The 22,329-nt window shown below is 60.5% G+C and overlaps 1 protein-coding gene across 2 annotated transcripts in view; it reads left to right on the forward strand.

Moving 5' to 3' along the window:
• Window positions 1-6,083: 6,083 nt before the first annotated feature.
• The window catches only part of ADAP1 (ArfGAP with dual PH domains 1), a 31,574-nt gene continuing 15,328 nt past the window's right edge, over window positions 6,084-22,329 (forward strand). Inside the window, exons 1-2 of one of the 2 annotated variants that reach the window (XM_037057978.1) lie at window positions 6,084-6,400; window positions 18,480-18,610. In XM_037057978.1, coding sequence (XP_036913873.1) covers window positions 6,319-6,400; window positions 18,480-18,610 — 213 coding nt within the window. In that variant the 5' untranslated portion in view covers window positions 6,084-6,318. The remainder of the gene's footprint in view (window positions 6,401-18,479; window positions 18,611-22,329) is intronic. The other variant, XM_037057977.1, reaches the window with a different exon arrangement.

Genomic DNA, 22,329 nt, shown 5'->3' on the forward strand with positions numbered 1-22,329 from the left:
CTTTTTCCACACAGGATTGTTGTCGCCTGTGCACTGGTTCTCGGCAGCCACAACAGGCGGACTCTGCTGGATAGGGTCTGCCACAATGAGGCAGTGGGAGAAACTCCCAGCCACACAGGAAAGTTTGTTGCAGAGAGACCCACAGGGTCCTAGAACGTACACAAACCCACCCACCTGGGAATGAGCACCAGAAGGGCCGACATGCTTGTGGGTAGCGGGGAAAGTGACTGAAATCCAGCAAAGAGCTGAGCAAGTGGTGTTGTTCCCTCTCGGACCCCTCCCCACAGAGAGCGCCACAACACAGCGACCTGGGTTGCCCTGCCCTGGTGAACGCCTAATGCGCCTCCCCTCACTACGTAACAGGCCCATCAAGACAAAAAAAAAAGTGGCCCAAATGAAAGAACAGATCAGAGCTCCAGAAAAAATACAACTAAGTGATGAAGAGATAGCCAGCCTATCAGATGCTGAGTTCAAAACACTGGTAATCAGGATGTTCACAGAAATGGTTGAGTGTGGTTGTGAAATAGAGGAAAAGTGAAGGCTATGAAAAGTGTAATAAAGGAAAATGCATAGGGAACCAACAGTGACGGGAAGGAAACTGGGCCTCAAATCTATGGTTTGGAGCAGAAGAGGAAATAAACATTCAACCAGAACAGAATGAGGAAACAAGAATTCAACCAATGCCCTGGCTGGTGTGGCTCAGTGGATTGAGTATTGGCCTGTGAACCAAAGGGTCACTGGTTCGATTTCCAGTCGGGGCACATGCCTGGGTTGCAGGCCAGGTCCCCAGTGCAGGACACAAGAGAGGCAACCACACATTGATGTCTCTCTCCCTCTCTTCCTCCCTCCCTCCCTTCCCCTCTCTCTATAAATAAATAAAATCTTAATTTAAAAAAATTGGGAGTCCCCACTGATAGGACTGAGGTGAGCACGTCAGCGAGGGAGGGGCCCAACAGCAGTAGGAATAGTCACCTGGCGGAGTGCTCTGTGGTTGGGACACCAACCTAGTCTGGACGACCTGCCCTCAGGCACTCGGTGGAGACAACAGCGTGGTCACTGCAGAGTGAGGCTGGCCCAGCTAGGGCTCGGCAGCACCAGGGTGGCCTCTTTGCCCAAAGTACACAACCTCAGCTTGGCAAGGAGCTTCTACAGAGTGAATGAAGACCTACGTCCTCAGAAGCGTCAGGTCCTCCCTCAGGGACAGACGCAGAGGCCACCCGACGAGAGGTTCTCCCAGACCTGGGCCAGAGCTGGGCCAGAGCTGGGCCAGAGCTGGACCGAAGGTCAGTTGCCAAGGCAACCCCATCCTCTTTCAGTGGCTCTGGAAAGGTGCTCTTTGCAGAGGCTGGGCATGTGGACTGGCAATTCTGCAACTTTTTGGAACTGTCAAATTATTTCAAAATAAAAAAAATTTATATTAGACTCTGTTGAACTTTCTACAGACGTTAAGTTCTCGTTCCGAAGTGTGTTCAGTGAATTTCCGCGGCTAAAACTGTGACACTTGAGAGCCAGACGTCCTGCCCACCCCTGTCGAAGCCGCTGCCAGATGCTGGTGGCAGTCTGTCCCTTGTCGTGCGAGTGCATGTTCTTTCTCAGATACCTGTCACGATAAGCCAGCAGTGGTGGTAAGAGGCACCCAAACTTCCAGGGCGTTTTCCAAGTCTCCTGTGGCAGGAGAGAAGCCTAGAGGTCAGGTGGCCATGGTCAGGCCTGGGCCCTCCTCGGCCTGGCTGTCGTCAGCCCCTGCCCACGGCCTCACCTGCACAAGTCACGTCGGGGCACAGGGCCTAGTCCCCTGCAGTCCCTCAGCTCTGTGAGTTCCTGCCACGCTGCTGGCCCTGTTCCAGCCTTCAGGAGCCCACCAGGTGCTCCCAAGGCACAGGCGTTGCCTGTACTACTAGAGTCCGGAGCCTGCAGCCTGCAATGCGCCCCAGGGCCCTGTGCCATCAGGGGCACCTCCCGAACAGACAGATGGCCGATCCCAGGGCCTGGGCCCCCGGAGGTCGGCCACCCTGCGAAGGCCGGGCAGGGTGCCGCCCACCCCTTCCTTTCCGTAGGGGGCACACACGCTGTGCTGGGTGTTGAGGTGTAGGGATTGTGGGGCGCCTGCGCCTCTTCATGGGCTGGTCCAGAGTGCGTGAGTCGAGAATGTGTGGCCCAGAGCAGCTGGTGCCACGGGGCCAGCACTCGGACAGGTCAGTGTGCAGCAAGGCCTGGCCCCCCACAGTTGGCTGGCCGGCCGCAGGTGTGAGCTCAGCAGGAAGAGCCTCAGGCTGAGGAGCCAGGCTCACACACTCGTCCCACGCACAGTTCTCGGGCCCGAGGGTGCTGTGTCCCCTCTCGTGCCTGCATTTGCCCGTCCTGGCCCTGTCCCCTCCGCCGGGCTGACGCCCTGGAGACGGGGCTGTGGGCACCAAGGATGAGAGAGCCCAAGTACCCGCGGACCTCAGGCCCCCAGGGCGTGGAGGAGCAGCTCTTGTCCCCGGTGGGCGCTGGGAGGTCACTGTCTCTGGATGGTGCCCAGACCCCACGAGGGACAGCTCCATCCTTGGGCCCCATTCCCTGGGATGTGTCCGGGCCACATTCTTGGGAAGACGCTGGGCTGGGGACCACCGTTTGGGGTATGGCTGGGCCGCCCAGTCATGAGGGAGGGGGCGGACAGTTTAACCTGGAGATGCTCATCCCTTCCCCTGCTCCCCGCGGCCAGCGGCCCCTCAGGGGACAGAACGTGGTGGCATAGCGACCCCTGCTGGACGGCTGCAGTGCCGCAGCCCCGAGGAGGGTCACCTGGAAGGGAGTGAGGCGGCCCACTCTCGAAGACCGAAGGTGGGGCCAGGGCCGACTGTGATCCCTAGGGCCCCAGATCTGACTGACACACTGGGGGGTCCCCAGCTGAGTGGGGCTGCCCTTGCTCCCCCAACGAGGGCCAACACCATCTTCACATCAGCGTGGAGCTGTGCCCTGTGCGCCTGGTGGTCCGGGGCTCACCGTCCACACCTGCAGAGCACATGCTGCGGAGGACGGTGGGGTTCCCAGCAGGCCGCACTGCAGAGCCGGCGCCTCCCAGTCCCGGAAAGCTGGCGCTCTGTCCTGAGGCGCCTGGTGACTGCCCTACACGCCCTCCCGGGGCTGCGGGCCACCCCAGACGCAGCTTCAACACCTGTGCTTTCTGGCGCCCGGTCTCTGGCTGTGGGACTGCCGCACTCAGGGGGTCTTCACCGGGGGGGGGGGGGGGGGGGGGGGCGGNTGGGGGGGGGGGGGGGGGGGGGGAAGGGGGGAGGGGCGGTGGTGGTGGCTGAGGTGGCATCACCTGAGGCCTCCCGCTTCAGCTGGGAGGGCACCAGCAGCTGGGGCTGACAGGGCGGTCTGGGCACCCTGGGCTCGGGTGCCCTCCACGGGGGCCTCGGGGCGTGGCTCCTGGGCTCTGTGCCCGCCGCCCAGGCCCAGGTTCCTGAGAGAGATGCAAACATGCACACATGGAGACACAGGTGCACATGTATGTACACACAGAGACAGACAGACACGGGGGGAGACCAGAGAGCTTGCACAGCAGGCAGAGCAGGCCCCAGCCTGGGCAGCCACGCAGCATCTCCCGCCCACCCTGCACTGGCTGGAGCCACCAGAGTCCCCCACCCCCAGGCTCAAGGCGAGAACGCAGGCCCCTCCATCTGTCTGTTACAGGAGGTCCGGTGGAGGGAAGGCATGGGGGTAGGATGGACAAACAGGGACAGGGGCAGGGCTGGTCAGGGGGCCCTCTGTGGGCCCGTTGCTCTGTGTCGGTTTGCGGACATGGTCACAGGGGACCCAGCTCTGGCAGCCCTGCGGTCACTGCGTGCGGGGCCCGGTGACCTGTGGGAGCTTCCACACCCTCTCCCTGTGCTCTGGAAGGCTGCAGGGCTTCTTGGCCCGTCCCTCCAGGGTGCGTGCAGTCCCTCTGCTGGTCTCTGGCCTGAGGCAGGACGTCTGACCCTGGACACAACCCCCAGCCTCAGTCTCCCCGTCCACTAGATGGCCCGACACCAGCCTCACTGAGTGGGTGGCCCTGTGGACTCACGTCGGGTTCAGAGCTCACGAGAACCTGGGAAGCCACTACGTCCCTGGTGAGGTAGGTGGAAGGCACTGCTGACCTGAGGACTGGTGTGAAGGGGACCCAGTGTGTCCTCTGTGGCAGGCCGTGCCCCCGAGCACCTGTCTTCCAGGCTCGTGGAGTGTCGTGGGCGTGTGTGCTGTGCGCGGCCGTGGTCCGCGCTGAAGGGGCCAGGCCGGGGCCGGGGTCCCAGGGAGAGAGGGCAGCCCCAAGTACCCCGGCCTGGGTCACTCCCTTCTCCCCAAGCCTCGTGCAGGAAGGGCTGAGAGTGGGTGTGTGCGGCCTTCCCTGCGGGTCCCCACCTGGGAGGTGGCCGACTGGTGCCCCCGGGGGCAGCAGCGCCCACTTCCCCTGCCCAGGAGAGCAGACCCACCCCCCTCCCTAGCTACAAACCCTTTTACTTCGGGAAACCAAGCAAAACGTATTTTTAAATGTTGTAAAACTCACCAAACAAAGGGACATGAGCACCCCCACTGCTGCAGAGAGACCTCGCCCCCACGTGCCGTCTTTGAGGGCACCCCCCCTTACCAGGGACTCGCACAGCTCCCCCACCCCTGAGTGGCCTTCTGGAGCCTCCATCTCCCCCCTTCTTCCTGAGGCTCAGGGAAGGGCCGCCTCCAGGGTTTGGCACCCACCAGTCCCCAGCTCCCATTCCTGGGAGACTTCTGGGGTGGTTGCTGGGCCTGGCAGGGAGCTGGCACGGGAGGAGGGAGGCCCTGGAGGCTTCTGGCCAGGCCCGCCTCGCCGGGTGCCACTCTCGGCAATGTGTGTTAGGGGAGGGTGGGGTGTGCTTCGGGGAGGGACCTGTGCGCCTCCACCAGGGCCAGGGGGTGCTCTCAGCAGGGTGCCCTCAGGGCCCATTAAGGGACTCGGGTGATGAGACCTGAGTTTCAGACCTGGAGCACCCTGCCATCCCCCCCAGCCATGGCCGTCTAACCCAGCGTCTCTGAAGCAAAGTGAAGAGCGTTCTCATGCCAAGAAGCCACTTGCACGCGCAGAGGCCTGGGGACCAGGAAGGTTTCTTGGTGGTCATATCAGCTCTTGTGTGGAAGTCTTGGAAAGCTAGGTGGTAGGATGTCACCTTGTCAGTAAAAAGGAAGGCCACTGTGGAGGGCAGTTTTTCTTGTCTTCTCCTCTGGGGAGGGGGTGTCGGGACCAGGACACTGTGGGCTGGGAGCTGGGAGCTGCCGGGTCCCTGGGTGAGACCCTGACGCTGAGGAGGGGTCTCCCTTTCCTGACCTGAAGGATCTGCCTGGGCAGCAGGTGAGACTGGAGGGAACAGGGCCTCCCTCCCTGGCTATTCCCGCAGGCGAGGCCCCCACAGCAGGGTGCGGAGAGAACATCCTCCGCGGGTGGCGGGCTGAGTTTTCAGTCTGGATGTTTCGTTTGCAGCACTACACTCCCCCCGTGAAGAACAGGGAGAATGAAAAATTCATGGGCATGGGGGGGGGGTCGGGACGGGACACCCTCTTTGTTACCTGTCACTGCCTTCTGTGTCCCTGCCACCTCCAGGCTCTGGTGCCTGGAGCAGGAGGGCTCTGTCTAGGGCACAGTGCCCCACCTCCCACCCTGTCCCTGCTGTGCGAGGTGGGTGTGGGGCCTTAGTCACCCTGAGCACCCACCAACTCCAGGCCTTGTCATCCAGGGGCTATCCCCTCCCAGGGCACGAATGGCGTGAGCCCTGTGTTCCCAGTGCGGGGGGCACACACCCCTTCCACAAGCACCCACTGTGCGGCCTGGACCAGGTGCACTGCCGGGAAGGCGTGCAGTAGATGTCCAGCTGCTGTTCCCTGCCTGGCGGACTGCGCGGGTGACCCCGCTCAGGCCAGCAGTGTGGCTGGCGGCTCTGTGTACAGCAAGTGGGACTTTGGGCTCGGGTGGGGGTGGGCATCGGGCGGCCTCCCAGGTCGAGTCCCTGGGGCTCGAGGGCTGGGCCCCGGGCGGGCGCCGAAGGAGGCCTCCTGCCCGCGCCGCTGGGGGCCGCCCGCGGGCCGTGCCGGCCAGCGCGCGCCGTGCGCCCCGGGCTCCGCGCCGGCACACGCCTGGCGGCCGCGGTGGCGACAGGAGCGGCGGCGAGGACGGGCGGGCGCCAGGAATGCGGAACCCGTGCGCTGGCTGAGGCGGCCCGGGATGGCGCAGGGGCGGCGGCGGCAGGCGGCCCGCGTGGGGCCCTAGCGCGGCGGAGCGCACACCCGGCCCGGCCCCGCGGCGGCGGCGGCGGCCGCGCGGCAATGGCCACGGAGCGGCAGAGGGCCGTCCTGGAGCTGCTGCAGCGGCCCGGGAACGCGCACTGCGCGGACTGCGGCGCCCCGGGTAGGTGCGGCCGGGTGGGAGCGGGCCGGGTGGGCGCTGCCCGGGTGGGCGCCGGCCTGGATGCTGGACCGGGACTGGGAAGGGCGCTGTGGCGCCGGCGTGGCGGGGGGCGCGGGCGCGCAGCCCGGTCCGCGCTCGGGTGGGGCGCCGCCCCGGGTGCACCTGCAGGGACCGGAGGTTGCGGGCCGGCGGCACCGGGCCTGCGGCGATATGGCCTCCTCCCCTCCCCCCATCCTGGGCTCCGGGTCTCGCTGTCACCCTCGGACCGTCGCCGCGTTGCGAAACCTCGGTCTCCCGGGAGAAAGAGGAAACAGAGGCCCGCGGGCGGCGCAGGGAGAGGTTGGGAGAGCCTGGCGGCCCTCCTGGTGAGGATGTAAGTCCACCTGGCTCCTGGCCACCTGGAGCTGACGTCATGGGCACCCCTGGGGAGTCGCCCTTTGCACTGCGCCCAGCAGGTGGAGGGCGCCCCGCCGCTGCCACGTGGACCCAGTGGGAAAGGGCGCCCGTTCCCCCTGACCTGGTGCCCTGCTGCTCTGGAGCAGGTGGCGGATTCAGCTGGGGCTCCAGCGCCGGGGCATGGGGAGGGGCAGGCGACCCACATCCTCCCCATCCTCCCACAGGACTTTGCTCCTGGGAGCCCGGGGAATGCGTCTGGGGATTGGCAGGGCCCTACCTCTACCCTCAAGCCCCCTGGCTTTGTCCCATGGGTGGGGGTGGGGGCAGGCACAGCCCCCTCTGCTCCTGCCGCAGGGGGACGGTTGGGGCCCTGCAGTCCAGGGGGACACTGGACAGCCCACTGGGGCTACAGCCAGGACCCCTCAGAGCAACCTGACACACTGGGAGCAGCCAAAGCCCCTGGGGAGTGGAGGGGGGGTAAGACCCTGCCTTTGTCCCTGACCCCTGGGCAGCCTCCAGACACACCCAAGTAGGACCGGGACCCCAGCTCTCCCTGCTGCCCACTGGTGGGCTGGGAGGGGTATCCGGCAGCTCCAGGTTCTGGGAAGCGGCTAGTCGGCTCAGTGTGGCCAGGTGAGGTCACACTGGGAGCCGAGGGTCCCATGGGGTGCCAGCAATGGGCTTTGTGGAGGCTGGGCGGGCCAAGGAGGCCTTTGCCCAGCCTGCTGAGCAGGGCCAGCCTGGTGGTGAGGCGGGGATGGCATCGCCATCGCCCTGGGCCCGGCTCCTTCGCTCGGAGCCCTCAGCCCAGACCTGCGTTTCCGCTGGTTCAGGAAAGCTGGGCATGTGGGGAGGGGTCAGGGAGGAAGCGCAGTCATCCTGGGCTGTGCTTGGGCTGGGCCTACGTGGGGAGCACGGGAGGAGGCCGGCCGGTCCCTCTGCAGTGGCCGCCCCTGGGCCCCCGCCTGGCAGGACGGGTCTTACTCCGTCAGTGGGCCTGGCGCTGCCACACCCTGCCCGCCCTCATCCATTGGACTGGCTCTGTTAGGTGTCCGGCCAAGCCTCCAGGGTTCAGAGCTGGCCCAAGACACCCACGACATCCCAAAGGCCTGGAACCAGGCAAGATGTGAGCACTCACCCCATTTTACAGCTGGGGAAACTGAGGTCCTGAAACCTGGAGTACTCTTAGGGGACTCGGTGCCTCAAAGAGCACACCAGGACTCCTGACGAGTGCCCTCCCCCCACCTCCCCCCGCACCTCCAGGGTGTCCAGGCCTGAGGCCTGCTGTGCCGCCTCCCCCGTGACCCCTCGGGATGCCCACTGAGCTCTCTGCTCCCAGGTGGGAAGCCTTCTGGGGCCCAGACTGGCAACCGGGGGTCCCTCTGGCATGGACATGTCGTTGGCAGAGCATTTCAGATGGGTTTGCCCTTCCCGACCACAGCCAGGCACTTTAAGGGCAGGGTCCATCAGCCTGAGTTCTGGACCGCAGGATGCAGGGTGGGCCTGGGGCATCTGGGAGGAGACGGGCAGCCCTCTAGCAGGACACAGGGTAGGCCCCCCCCAAGCCCTGGAGCATGGGCCCTGCCTCACAGACTGCTCGAGAGGCCTGGGGTTGGGGAGGCGGTTACCACGCGCTGCGGGAGTCAGGTCTTGCGCTGGAAGGATGTGGAGCCTCAGCTCATTCATGGGGTCGGGCTGTGGGTGGTGCCCAGGCACCGGAGGGGCCGTCCTGTCTGAGGGGCCTGGGCTCTGCCAGGAGCTCTTTGTCTCCAGTAAGATGGATAGTTTGGGGTGCTGCGTGGAGTCCCTGCTGCCCTGGCAGTGTTTGCGCCAAGCCCCGGGGTGCAGGGGGTGCCCCTGGGAGCCATCCATGCGCTGCCGGGCCTGGAGCATGAGCCTGCCGGGCCCCGAGCGTGAGCTGAGAGTGGGGACCCTGTGTCTGACCCCAGAGGTGACGTCCTAGCAGCTGCTGGGGGGCGGGGGCAGGGCCCTGGCCGGGGGCTCTCAGGGCTGCCGAGGAGTGGGCCGGATGGGCAGTCCTCCTGAACCCCTGATTTGGGGATTAACATCACATTTCCTCATATTGTGGTAAAACACACATCAGGCCCTCGAATAACGTCTCTTTGTCATCACACTGATGAGGAAAAGGGTCTGTCCCTGGTGAGGCCACCGTCCGGGTGGGTTTCCTTGGGGGTCCGGGGGCTGTGCATGTGTCGGGAGGTAGGGGGGTTGAAGCTGGCCCAGTGTGGGTGAGTGGGTGAGTGATGGCCCCGCGTGGAGGGCTGGCCTGGCCAGGGTGGCCCCAGCCTGAGCCCCTGACCTGGGACTGGGGGGTTGGAAACAGTGTGCGTCTCTGTAAAGCTCACGGTCGTCTTGCAGTGTGAGGGCAGCAGCGTTTTGGGTCCCGGCTCAGATGCCGGGTGTTGCTGCAGGGAACAAACTCTCGTTTGTCGGGTAGCGGTGGTGCAGTCTCACTTCACACGGGAAACGACTCTAGGAAACCGCCGCTGTGAGCGAGGTCTAGAGGCAGCGAGAGGAACGTGCCCTTGGTGAACGCGGCCTTCCTAAGCTCACCCATGTGCAGCCCCGCCCTGCCCAGGTGCCTGCCGGCAGGTGGATCGCCATGCGCACCCCGACACTGTGGGTCGGCCACACACACCGTCTCCCTAAGGAGAGTCCTGGCAGGGGCCGTGCCGGGCCCCATGGGTGGCAGCGGAGGGGCCTGGGCATCTCCTCAGCTGCCCCGCCTGCTGCTCTGTGTCGCCCGCAGCGGGCGGGTCAGGGGCTTTGTCCTTTCTATTGTGTGGCGTGCTCATGATGTGCAATGTCCCATCTTCGCCGCTTGGCAGTGCGCAGCGCCCTGGCATCCAGTGCACCCCGGCTGCACTCTTCCTCCGCTGAATCTGGAAGTCCGTTCCCCACCCAACCACCAGCCTCTCAGCCCCCTGGCCTGCCAGCAAGGGCCTCCTGCATGGAGCGTCACGCACTGTGTGTCCCTCCGAGCCTGCGGTGTCCTCGAGGTTCATCCATGCGGTGGCGTGTTGTAGAATTTCCTTTTTTAAAAAACAAACCTTGAGTCCTGGCTGGTGTGGCTCAGAGGTTGAGCGCCAGCTTGGGAACCAGAGTGTCGTCCGTTCGATTCCCAACCTAGGGCACATGCCTGGGCTGCGGGCCAGGTCCAGAGGCAACCACACACAGATGTTTCTTTCCCTCTCTTTCTTCCTCCCTTCCCTTCTCTCTAAAAATAAATAAATGAAACCTTGACCGCCCCCCACAAAACCTTGACACATAAACAACAGGTACCTTGAATTAGTCCGAGGGGCGTGGTACAAGGTTTCAGTGTTTGAATACATGGCGCATGGAGTTAACACCCTTCCCCTCAGCTCCTTACTAGTCACCACGCTGCTGTTCCTGACGTGCCTGGGACCGGCTCCTCTTGTTCCCGGAGGGTTTGCCTTTGCACCCCCCTCCGACACCCCCACCTGTTCTCTCCGTGAGTTGGGGGTTTCTGTTCCTTTGTGTTTCTTAGATTCCACGCACGGTGTTGGTCTTTCTCCCACTTGCTCAGCATGACGCCCCTGGGGTTTGTCCGACCTTGCACGGGAGGCTTCCTTCTCCTTGTGGCTGAGTCCTTCTGCGCTCTGTGCGGGCGCCACACGTCCGACCTGCCCCTCGGCCCTCGAGCGCTTGGCCGCTGTGCCAGGTGATGCAGCGAGTGCAGCGGTGCATCTTCTCGCTGGTGTCTTCGTTTCCTCTGGATGGGTCCCCGGAGCGGGATGGCCAGGCCTTCCTGCAGTTCTCCCATGACCCAGTTTTCCAAAGCGCTGCATCCACGGGCACCCCAGCCAGGCGCGTGGGGCCCTTTCTCCACACTGTCCTCGCCAGCGCTGCTGCTGCGGTTGGTGACAACGGTGTGGTGGCCTGGCCTGTTCAGGTGTCCGTGGGCCGTTTGGGTGTGTTTGGGAAAATCCCTTCTCCAGAGTCTCTGCCCAGTTTTTTTTTTTTTGTTTTTGTTTTTTGCTGTTGACTTAACTGAGGCCTTACGTATTTTGAATATTAACCCTTTGTCAGATGTGATTTGCACATATTTTCTCTCATTCCATTGCTTGCTTTTGCATTGCTTTGGTGGTTTCCTTGGTTGGGGAGAATTTTTTAATGTGACGAGGTTCCACTTTATTTTTGGTTTTGCTTTTGGCATCAAATCCAAGCAAAATCATCGCCAGGACTAATGCCAACTAGCTTACCACCTGTTTTCTTGTTTTACTTTTTTAAAGACTTTATTTACTTTTATTCTTATTATTTGTAAAGATTTTATTTATTCGTTGTTAGAGAGGGGAAGGGAGGGAGAGAGGAGGGAAACCTCAGTGCGTGGCTGCCTCTCGCACGCCCCCCACTGGGGCCCCGGCAGAGACCCTGACCTGTGCTCTGCATTCTGTTCTCCTGCTCTGTGTGTCTGTTTCTATGCCAGGACCACACCATTCTGATCACTGTAGCTTTGTCGTGTAGTTTGAAACCAGGCAGTGCGATGCCTCTGGCTTTGCTCTCCTGTCCCCTCAGGATTGACGTGGCTACTCGGGCTGTGTTGTGGCTCCAGACAATTCTAGAATACTTTGCCTATTGTGAGAGATGCCACTGGAATTTGGATGTGGATTGCATTGGGTCTGTAGATTGCTCTGGGTAACACGGACATTTTAACAATGTTAATTCTTTCAATTCTGGCCATAGAGTATCTATCCACTTCCTTGTTTTTAATTTCCTTCATCAGCCCTGGCTGGTGTGGCTCAGTGGATTGGGTGACGGCCTGCAAACCAAAGGGTCGCTGGTTCAATTCCCAGTCAGGGCACATGCCTGGGTTGCAGGCCATGTCTCCAGTAGGGGGCGTGTGAGAGGCAACCACATATTGATGTTTCTCTCCCTCTCTTTCTCCCTCCCTTCCCCTCTCTCTCAAAATAGATAAATAACATTTAAAAAATAATGTATTTCATTAACAAGTCATCATTTTCAGTGCACTGGTCTTTCACCTCCTTGGTTAGGTTTGTTCCTAGGCATTTGATTCTTTTCGATGCTATTGTAAATGGGATTATTTTCCCAATTGGGCTTTCTAAGAGTTTGTTATTAGTGAACAGAAACACAACAGAGTTACATATGTATGTATTTGTTTCCTGCAATTTACTGACCTTGTTTATTAGTTCTAAAAGATTTTTGGTAGAGTCTTTAGATTTTCTACATCTAGTATCTGCAAGTGGTGAAACTGTAAATTCTTTATGATTTGGATGCCTTTTCTTTATTTTTACGCCCAATTATGCTGGCCGGGACTCGCAGGCCTCGCCGAGTGGACACAGGGAGCGTGGGCATCGCCATCCCGCTCCTGGTGTCAGAGGGAGGGTCTCCGGAGCCTCACTGGTGAGTGTGGTGGCCGCCGTGGGCTGTGTCGTGTGTGGTCGCAGGACGCTGAGAAAGGTTCCTGCTCCGTTTGTCCAGAGTACAGGTCCTACAAGGACACTGGGTTTCGCGAGACGCCTTTTCGGCGTCTGCTGGGATGATCACGTGGTGTTCGTCCTGTGCATGTGGACGTGCCCGGTCACTCTGCTTTGTGGGTGTTGAGCCATCCTCGCATCCCTGGCACAAGTTGCACTTGACTGCGGTGTGTGATCCCTTTGACGCGTCATTGAATTCAGTTTGCCAGTATTTTGGTGAGGATTTCTGCATCTGTGCCCATCAGGGCCGTGGACCCGGAGTCTCCCGTGGTCCCTCGTCTGCTTTTGGTGCCAGGGCAACATTGGCCACGTTAAACGAGATCGGAAGTGTTCCTGCCTCTTCTATTTTGGGGAAGAATTTGAAGAAGAATTGGAACTAATTCTTCCTTACGTGTTTGATAGAACTCACTGGTGAAGGCGTCTGGACTTGCGTGTGTTGGGGGGTTCTGATCGCAGTTTCGGGCTCCTCACTAGTTAGTAATCAAGCTGTTTGGGTTTTCTGTTTCTTCAGGGTTCGGTCTTCAGAGGTTTTGCATTTCCAGGAATTTATCCATTTATTTTTGGTCGCATAGTTTGGCACATGATTGTTCATAGACGACTCTTATGATTCTTTGTATTTCTGTGGTTGTCAGTTGTAACATCTTTTATTTTTCATTTATTTGAATCTCTTTCTTGGTGATCTAGCTAAAGGTTTTCATTTTTTTGTCTTTTCAAAACACAGCTGAGTTTTATTAATCTTTCCATTGTGTTATCAGTGTCTGTTTTATTTATTTCACTCTATTCCCCATTCCCTTTCTTGTGCTGACCTTGGGCTCCTTTTGTCCTTCTCTCTCTCGCTGCCGAGGGGCGGAGTCGGGAGTTTGCTTGAGATCTTTCTCTTTGCATCCTCCACCCTGACCCTCCGGGGAACTTGCTTCAGATGCGGTTTTAAATTTTTGTTTGTTTACTGACATTTTCATTTGTCTCAGGGTGTTTAAATTCTTTTTCCTTTGTCCATTGGTTGTTCAGTGGCATGCTGTTTAATCTACAAATGGTGAATTTCCCAGTTTTCATCTTATGAATGATTTTTAGTTTCGTCCCATTGTAATTGGGGAAAATGCCTGCTGCAGTTTCCGTCTTATCGAGTGTGCTGAGACCCGTTTCCCGGCCCGATGTGCCCGGACCGTCCTGGAAACTACTCCATGAGCACCAGAGAAAACTCACGTCCTTGTTGCTTTGTGGGAAGTGTCCTGTGAACGCCGGTCACGCCCACTGGCCTGACGTGTCCTCTGGTGCCGGTGGTTTCTTACTGATTTCGTCCTGGATGATGGACCCACTGACCCTTACTATAATTCCATCGATTGCTATTTTTTTAAAGATTTTATTTATTTATTTTTAGACAAAGAAGAAAGGAGAGAGAAATAGGGGGAGAGAAACACTGATGTGTGGTTGCCTTGTGCAACCCAGGCATGTGCCCTGACTGGGGATTGACCCCTCGACCCTTTGGGTCGCAGGCCGGCACTCAATCCACTGAGCCACAGCAGCCAGGGCTCCATTGCTGTTTCTCCCAGGGGGTCTGTTAATATTTGCACGATGTGTTCAGCTGCTCCTGTGCTGAGTGCAGCCATAGTCACAGAAGTTATGTCCTCTCATCTGACTGACTTCATCACCACCTAAGGAACCTCCTGTTTCTTTGGCAGTTCTGTGTTGAAGCCTGTTCTCTCTGATCTGTGTGGGGCTGCCCCAGCTTCAGTTTGGTTTTCATTTCCTTCCTTTTTAAGGCTGAGTAGTATTCCACTGCGTGGAAAATCACACGTCATGTACCCACTCACCCACTGATGGGCACTCGCGCTGCTCCCGCAGTGCAGCTGCTGGGGACGGCGCTGCTGCTCACGCAAACAGCACTGCTGGGAACCCTCTGAGGTCACCCCTCTCTGCCCTCCCCCTGGGCTTAGACGCCAGCAGGGAAACTGGATAAGAGGGTGAATACCCGGCTGCCTCTTGTGCGGAGGTGACAAAGCAGCAGGGTGAGGGGCCCGGGCTGCCACAGAGGGCGGGCACTTAAGTGAGAAACTGGGACGTGGTGGGCACCACCCTGTCCCCACCCCGCCTCAGCTGGCCCCCACCCTGCCGACCTGCCGTCACCACCGAACCCCAGAACCCTAGCCATCTTCTCTTCTGGGGCTGTCCTCGGGCTGGACAAAGATCCCTGGAACTTGGCTGCAGGACTCACCCGGCCAACCCATAGTCCCATGGACAGTCTTCATTACCTGCCCCCACCCTAGGCCTTGGCTGTCGGGACACACCTGTTCTGCCTGGCTCAGCCCCACCTGCCTCACCTGTCCAGGTGTCTTAGGCCACTTCCCAAGAAAGGGAAGGGAGCTGAGTCATCTCAGAGTTGCCCTGGAGAGGCCGGTGGAGCAGGGGCAGATGCAGGTGCTGACAGCCGGGGCCACTGGCAAGGCAGCCACCAGGAGGGAGCCGGTGGCCCAAGACAGTCTGCCCCGGGCGATGACTCCGGGACTGGGAGAAAGGCAGTGGTGGGAGACCCCTGGGGGCCCCACCTGGTTTTTGAGGCTGGGGTGGGCGTGAGCTTGGAGCCTCAGCCTACCTCCAGTCCCACCCCTCCTGTTACTGCTGGGGGTCAGCTGCTGCAACCAGGCCCTCAAGACCCCTGGCTTGGTGGTCCACCCTGGGGGCACCCGGGCCCTGCAGGCTGACTCCTGTGGGCTGGGCAGGGAGTTCCTGAGTCAGAGGTGCCCTCAGGGGACCAGTGAGGAGGAGCAGGCTGGAAACAGCGGCCTCTGTTTGGCCTGGGGGGAGGAGCGCTGGGGAGTGGAGCCTGGGACTACAGGGTGGGGCTCTGGGTCAGTCAAAGGGGCCCTGGTGCTGGGGTGGCCCTGCCAGGAATGCCCACCGCAGGCCCTCCTTCCACCAGGAGGGCCTCAGAGCTCAGGAGGCTGTGTTTTCTATACACGAGGACACCCCTGCCCGTCTCCTGGCTCGGATGGTGGGAGAGGCTTAAGCAGAGGGGGGCAGACCTGCTGGGGGGGGGCCTTGTAGGCTTTTCATTATATAAAAGGACTAGTGTCTCCATTTCTTAACTTGAACCCTTTTTAGAAGCAGCTGTTCAGGTTGGGTGGTGGGCCTGCACACGAGTGTGCCCAGCCTCACACACGCGCACCAGATGGGCGGCCGGCGTGGGCCCCGCAGCCCTGAGCTGCACACTCACGGGTTCTGGAGCCAGCGGCAGGGTGTCAGGCAGGTGTGTGGCCTGGCTTTGACCTCCGCGTGGTTGTCGGAGGGGAGAGCACAACCGAGAGTCTGGGCGCCACCACACCCTGTGTCCCGCTAATGCTGGGCTTGGCTTAACGCTCCCTTACAGGGTTGGACGGGGGATATTTTTAGGCTTCGTGGGCCCCGGGGTCTCTCACAACTGCTGGACCCTGCTGCGTCCCGCAGAGTCGGCCCCTGGGCGCGAGAGGTGTGAAGAAGCCACAGCTCCTCCTCTAGCTCTGGGAGAAACCCCACGGCCCCGCCCCGTGTGATTTTCCGCCCCAAACCATCCCCACCACCTCTGCCCGGGCGGCCCCGCCCCGAGAGGCCCCGCCCCGCGGCCCCGCCCCCTAGAGGCCCCGCCCCCACTTGCGGTGGCCGCAGCCCAGTGGCCTGCGCGCGGGCGTCACGCGCGCCCCTGGGTGTCCCGCCGGGTGTCCCCTGAGGCCTGAGCCGCCCCCCGCCCCGCTGGTCGCTGTGTCCGTGGCCCGTGGGCCCACCTTCCCTGCTCCCCATCGCCCCGACCCGCGGCCTTTCGGTCTAGATTTCTTCATTTCCTGCCGGGGCAGCGTTTTCGCAAACAGGCAGCTGGCTCCTGGGGCCCGGAGGACGGCCGCGCCCGGCGCCCCCTGCCGTGTCCTGGAGCCGCTGCGGGGCGGCGGCGTCGGGGGGGGGGGGCTGAGGGGCGGGGCCTGGCCCCCGCGCTGGGGTCGGCGGGTCCTCTGCAGCGGTCAAGCCGTCTGAGTGACAGCAGACCCAGGGGAGACTCCGAGCCCCCGCGGCCGAGGGGCGGGGAAGCCTTCGCTCCCCTGTCAGCAGCAGCCAGAGAGCCTGGGGCGGAGGCTCAGAACTGGGGGACATGGACTTCTCCCCACCCCAGGTCCGCTGTCCCCTCAGGGTCGCCCCGCAGCGCGGGCCCCACCGTGTCTCCGCAGGTCCCCGCCTTCCCAGCCCTTGGCATCCCCAGGCCGTCACTCTGCGGTGGGAGAAGGGAGGTCAGGGACCGGGCATTCGGGGGCTGTGCAGCCTCTGTCCGGCCTGCTGGGAGGGACTGCAGGAAACCTGACCTCTGACCCATGACCTCTGACCCTCTTTACATTCTGGGGATGTAGATAGTGTTCTGTAAACACCCAAATAGGCAGATGCTGTGAAGAAATGAGAGGCGTGTCTGAGGACACAAGGAGGGGCCCTAATTGGTGTCAGGGGGCTTCTGTGTGCAGTGACATCTGAGCTTCGGTGTGCAGGGTGGAGAAGACCTCCAGTGCTGGGGACGCAGTCTCCAGAGGTGGGGGTGGGGGAGGGGCTGGGGGGCAGTTTCGCGTGCTGTCCCAAACAGCTGTGGGTGTGCTGTAAGCCTGAGAGCGTAGCTGTGGCTTCTGGGGCCAGCGGACGGCGGGCTGAGCAAGCAGGGTTGGGGCAGGAAGCCAGAGGGGACAGGAAGCCAGAAGGGGACACAGAGGCACTGGGTAGGGGGGGGGGACCAGGGCCGGGGAAGCTGTGCTGGTGGGAGGGGCCCTGGAACCAGGGCTCTGAGGCCTCAGGGTCTCTGGTGGTCCCTGCCCTTGCCGTTCCCCCCCCCCCCCCCCGCCCCGGGCCACCTAGGTCCCCACCCTGCAGACACTGGCTAGCCTACCCTCCTACTCACCCACCCAGGGAGGCAGCTCCCAGCCCACAGCCCTGGGATGGGCCGATGGGACTGAGGTCTGCAGGTGACACAGCAGAAGCTTGTCTGTTCCAAGTGTCACTCAGGAGCCGTGTGTCTTGGGCCAGCTACCTGTCTCCACTTGCTCCCTCAGACCCAGCTCAGCCCTCAGGATGGGGGCCAGGGCTCTGTGGGCAGGGCTGGGTGCACAGGGAGCACCACCTGCCCCCCAAGACTGGCCACCGACCTTTTGGGAGGTGACCCAGCCCAGCATGATGGGTATGTGACACAGCCCTTCACCGGAGGTTCTGCTCCCCCTTTGCACGCCCCACACACTCACAGGTATGCACACTCATGCTCACACACTCTCAGGTGCTCATACCATGCAGAGCCTCGCAGACCCGGGGCCCAGCCGTGTGCTGTCTGAGGAGTAGCTCTGACCTCCTGGCACCGGGCGGGCGAACTTCGTCCTCTGAAGGTCCCTGCAGTGGGGTGTGGCCAGATCCCCAGTCCGGCAGGGTGAGGGGTGGCCTGAGGTGACTGGCCTGTGGGTGCAGCCACCTAGCCCTGTGCTCTGAGCAGGGCACGTCCACACAGCACCTCTCATGTTCTCTGGGCCCTCCAGCGAAGTCCCCAAGGGGCGGGACAGTGCTGCACTCTGAGAAGGACCAGGGGGTTGGTGGGTGCAGCCGGGCTTCCAGGGGCCCCCCACGAACCCTGCTGCAGCCTGTGGCCTCAGCAGGCGTCTTGGTCTCAACCTGCCTCGTCCAGAAGGTTCTGTGGGTTCCTGGCGGCAGCCAGCCTCACTCGGTGATGTGCCGAACACAGAGCGTCACCCTCCATGGTTCCTTTGTCATCGGTCAGTGCCCCGTGGACCCCTCCACGTCACCCATGTGCACCTGCTCAAGTAAACTGCACGCACGAAGAGTCCCCTCACCCTGGTGTGTCAGTGGGTACGGTCACACCACAGTCCTCGTTATGCCAGACACACCTGTGCTAATCACATGTTGGCATTGAGCATGTGGTCCGTCCTTGGGGTTGCCGTTGTCAGTGTCCCCCATGTGACGTGGCGTCCACTCGGGGGTCTGGGCTGCTCCTGACCCAGGGCTGCTGCCCCTCTGCGGGGTACAGCGCCCTGCTTGCAGCCCACGGGGCTGGTGACCCCGGGCATCTCCTTGCCTGCTGCCCATTGGCACAGACGGGGAAACCAAGGCCGGAAGGTGGCCCCTGCAGGGCTGGGCTTTGGGCTCTGACCCCTAGCCCAGTGCCACAGTGCCCTCTGACCCAGACTCTGGCCTTTGCCTTCCAGGTCCCGATTGGGCCTCCTACACCCTGGGCGTGTTCATCTGCCTCAGCTGCTCTGGCATCCACCGCAACATCCCCCAGGTCAGCAAGGTCAAGTCTGTCCGCCTGGACACCTGGGAGGAGGCCCAAGTGGAGGTACGCCTGGGCGGCGGGGGACCCTCAGGGCCCCCCTGGGGCTTGGCCTGGCAGGGACCGACACGGCCGGGGTCCCTGCTGTGCAGCTGCGCCCACGCAGAATCTGCTGTCTGGGCCGACTCTCCCACCCCCCGTGGGGCAGCTGCAGAGAGAGGGCACAGGACCCTCCGATCCCAGCCCCTGGGGCTCACCTGTGCAGAGGGACAGGCCCACCTGACCCCTCCCTGATCCACATCCGGTGAGCTCCTGCTGCAGGAGGGCTGGCGGGGCTGGGGCGGGGGGATTGCTGGCCCTGGGGAGGCCTTAAGGAGGGGACAGGCGGGGACACACAGGCAGTGCACAGGGTGGCGACTTGGGCTGTGGTAGCAGGAGGGTCCCCCCCACAGCCCACATAGGAGAGGGAGCAGACTCTGGCTGGGGAGACCACTGGGTGGGGAGGAGGGGCCAGAGGAAGGTGGGGGTGCTGCCGGGGGTCGACGCCGTGGCGGCCATGGGGAGACCGGTTGAGTGGAGGAACTGCTGGACGTCTCACCCTGGGAGGCGCAGTGGTGGCTCAGCCGGGGCAGCCGTGGGGACCGGGTCCGGGGCCCGTGGCTCCTGTGCTCCTCCCCGGGAGAAAGTAGTTCCCCCTGTCACTGTGACTTGGGGGCATTGGCCTTCCCTGGGAGCTCACGCACACGTGGCTCCGGAAGGCGGGTCCGGAGGCCGCCCTGGGCTGGGTCCCGTGGCAACCGCCCCAATGTGACCTGAGGCCACGTCCGGAGGGGGTGCTGCTCCGGGCACCTGTGACCTCTGACCTCTGTCGGCACCCGCTCCCGGGCCCCGCAGGTCTGCAGGGAGGGGCGGGGCAGCACGGTGCCCTGTCCTGTCTGCTCCCCTGGGAGGACACAGCACGGGTGGGCCCTGTCTCCTGGCCATGGGGCCCAGCCCCTGCCCGGCGCTGGTCCTTGGCCGAGGAGGAGAAGCTGGGGCCCCGCGGGGCCTCCCTTTTTTCTGAGCGAGATCAGGCATCTGCTTCCGTGGTGGGTCAGGGTCTCCCTGCCACGGCCCCTGCTCCAGTTCCTCTGGGTCTTACACTTTAGGGAGTCCAACCCTTCCAGGCAGGAGCTGGTGTTTTTCTAGGTGGTTTGTCTCCGACTTTGCTCATGAAGCTTTTGCAGCGAAACTTCCACTTCGATGTAGTCAGATCCACCGGCCTTGTCTCCTGTGGCTACAGGGTTTATTGCAGTCTCGGGCCCACTCGGCCCCAAGGTCCTTCTTACTCGCTGCACCTGCACTGAGGAGCAGCCCACCCTTCCAGAGCTCACAGTCCTCAGGGCTGTGCCCCCACCGGCATCTCGTCCCCCAGTGTTTTCCTGTCCTGAGGGGCCGGGCGCGATCAGCAGCCCCTCCCCAGCCCTGCCTCGGAGTCCCTACCCAGAGCAGGCAGCCCCTTAACTCCAGGGTGTGGTGCCTGCTGGGCCGGTCAGGGCCCTGGGGCCACACTGCCTGGCGCAGGGTTGAGATGTCCGTGGCTCCACCCATGGCGTGATGGACGTGGTGTCTGTGCCCAGCTGACGGCCACTTGGGGGTTTCTCTCTGCTGCCGCCAGCGCCCGTGTGGTGTCCTTGCGGCACCTTTGCTCTCCTCGTCCTGGAGGGGCATTGCTGGGTCTCCTGGTGACCCTGCGTCGGACACCGAGGACCTGCTGGGCCACCGGTCTGGACCAGCGCCCACTCCCCGCCGCAGGGCACAGTGTCCCAGCTGCCTCGAGACACCAGCTGTCCCCATGGGCGTGAGCCGGGACCCTGCGCTCCTGCTGCCTGAGGGTGCCCAGTGTCTCTCCACCTGCTGCTTGGCCTTTGGAGACTTGTTCGTTCAAATCCACTACCCATTTTAAAAGCGGGCTGTTTGTCCTTTTATTGTGGCGTTAGGAGTTTTCATTATATTACGGACAGTTCTTTTTATATTCTAGATTCAAGTCCCATGTCACTTGTGGAATTTGTAAACACTTTTTCTTATTGTGGGTTGACTCTTAACTTCCTTTTTCAGTAATTTTTTCTGATGCAAAAAATGCAGTTTGTATTCTTTTAGGAGCTGTCCATGTAATTTTTAGGTAATTGAGGTGGAATTGACCCAGTGCAGGACTCGCCGTTTTAAAGCGAACAACTTGGAAAAGAGAGACTTCCGGTCAAGACAGAGGCGTAGGCAGACACTGGGCCACCTTGCACAACCAAAAGAAGGACAGCAACAATTTAAAACCAAAAAAACAAGAAGAGCTGCCAGAAAATCGAACCGAATGGAAGTCCGACGACCAAGGAGCTAAAGAAGACACATTCGTTCAGACCACACCACGTGCAGTGGGTGCGTTGCCCCGCCCTGGTGAACACCTAAGGCTCCGACCCTCACTTACTACATAAAAAAAAATGGCCCAGATGAAAGAACAGAGCAAAGCTCCAGAAAAAATACAACTAAGTGATGAAGAGATAGCCAGCCTCTCAGATGCAGAGTTCAAAACACTGGTCATCAGGATGCTCACAGAAATGGTTGAGTGTGGTTGTAAAATAGAGGAAAAAGTGAAGGTTATGCTAAGTGATATAAAGGAAAATGTACAGGGAACTAACAGTGACAGGAAGGAAACCGGGACTCAGATGAATAGTGTGGACCAGAAGGAAGAAAGAAACATCCAACCAGAACAGAATGAAGAAACAAGAATTCAAGAAAATGAGGAGAGGCTTAGGGACCTCCAGGACATCTTTAAACATTCCAACATCCGGATTATAGGGATACCAGAAGGGGAAGAGGAAGAGTAACAAATTGAAAACTTATTTAAACAAACAATAAAGGAGAACTTCCCCAGTCTGGCAAAGGAAATAGACTTCCAGGAAGTCCAGGAAGCTCAGAGAAGGTGGGCCCAAAGAGGAACACACCAAGGCACATCATAATTAGCCAAGATTAAAATGAGGAAGAAAATTCTAGAAGTAGCAAGAGATAAGGGGACAGTCACCTACAAAGGAGTGCCCATCAGACTGTCAGCGGATTTCTCAAAAGAGACCTTACAGGCAAGAAGGGGCTGGAAAGAAGTATTCCAAGTCATGAAATCCAAAGACCTACAGCCAAGATTGCTTTATCCAGCAAAACTTTCATTTAGAATGGAAGGACAGATAAAGTGCTTCTCAGATAAGGTCAAGTTCAAGGAGTTCATCATCACCAAGCCCTTATTATATGAAATGCTAAAGGGACTTATATAAGAAAAAGAAGATGAAAAATATGAACAGTGAAAGGACAGCAAACTCACAGTTATTAACAACCACACCTAAAAAAATGCAAAAACAAACTAAACAAACGACTAGAATGGGAACAGAATCACAGAAATAAAGATCACAAGGAGGGTTGTCAGCAGGGAGGGGGAGGGAGAAGGTGGAGAGAACAAGCAGCATAAATGGTAGGTAGAAAATAGACAGGGGGGAAGGCGAGGCTAGTATAGGAAATGGAGAACCAAAGAACTCATGTGTGCAACCTGTGGACACGAACTAAGGTGGGGGGGCGGGGCAATGCGGGTGAGCGGGCTGTGCAGGGAGGGAAGGAAATGGGGGGGGATGGGACAACAGTAATAGCATGACCAATAAATATATTTAAAAGAAAAAAATGAAGTGAACAACTCCGGCACATTCTCCATGTTGGGCAGCCGCCACCTCTGTCTAGATCTGAAAGCACCTCTGTCCCCTCAGAGGGGCCCC

Source organism: Sturnira hondurensis, unplaced genomic scaffold, assembly GCF_014824575.4.
Source record: "Sturnira hondurensis isolate 20B ecotype Veracruz unplaced genomic scaffold, ASM1482457v3 Scaffold0009733, whole genome shotgun sequence".
Taxonomy (NCBI): domain Eukaryota; kingdom Metazoa; phylum Chordata; class Mammalia; order Chiroptera; family Phyllostomidae; genus Sturnira; species Sturnira hondurensis.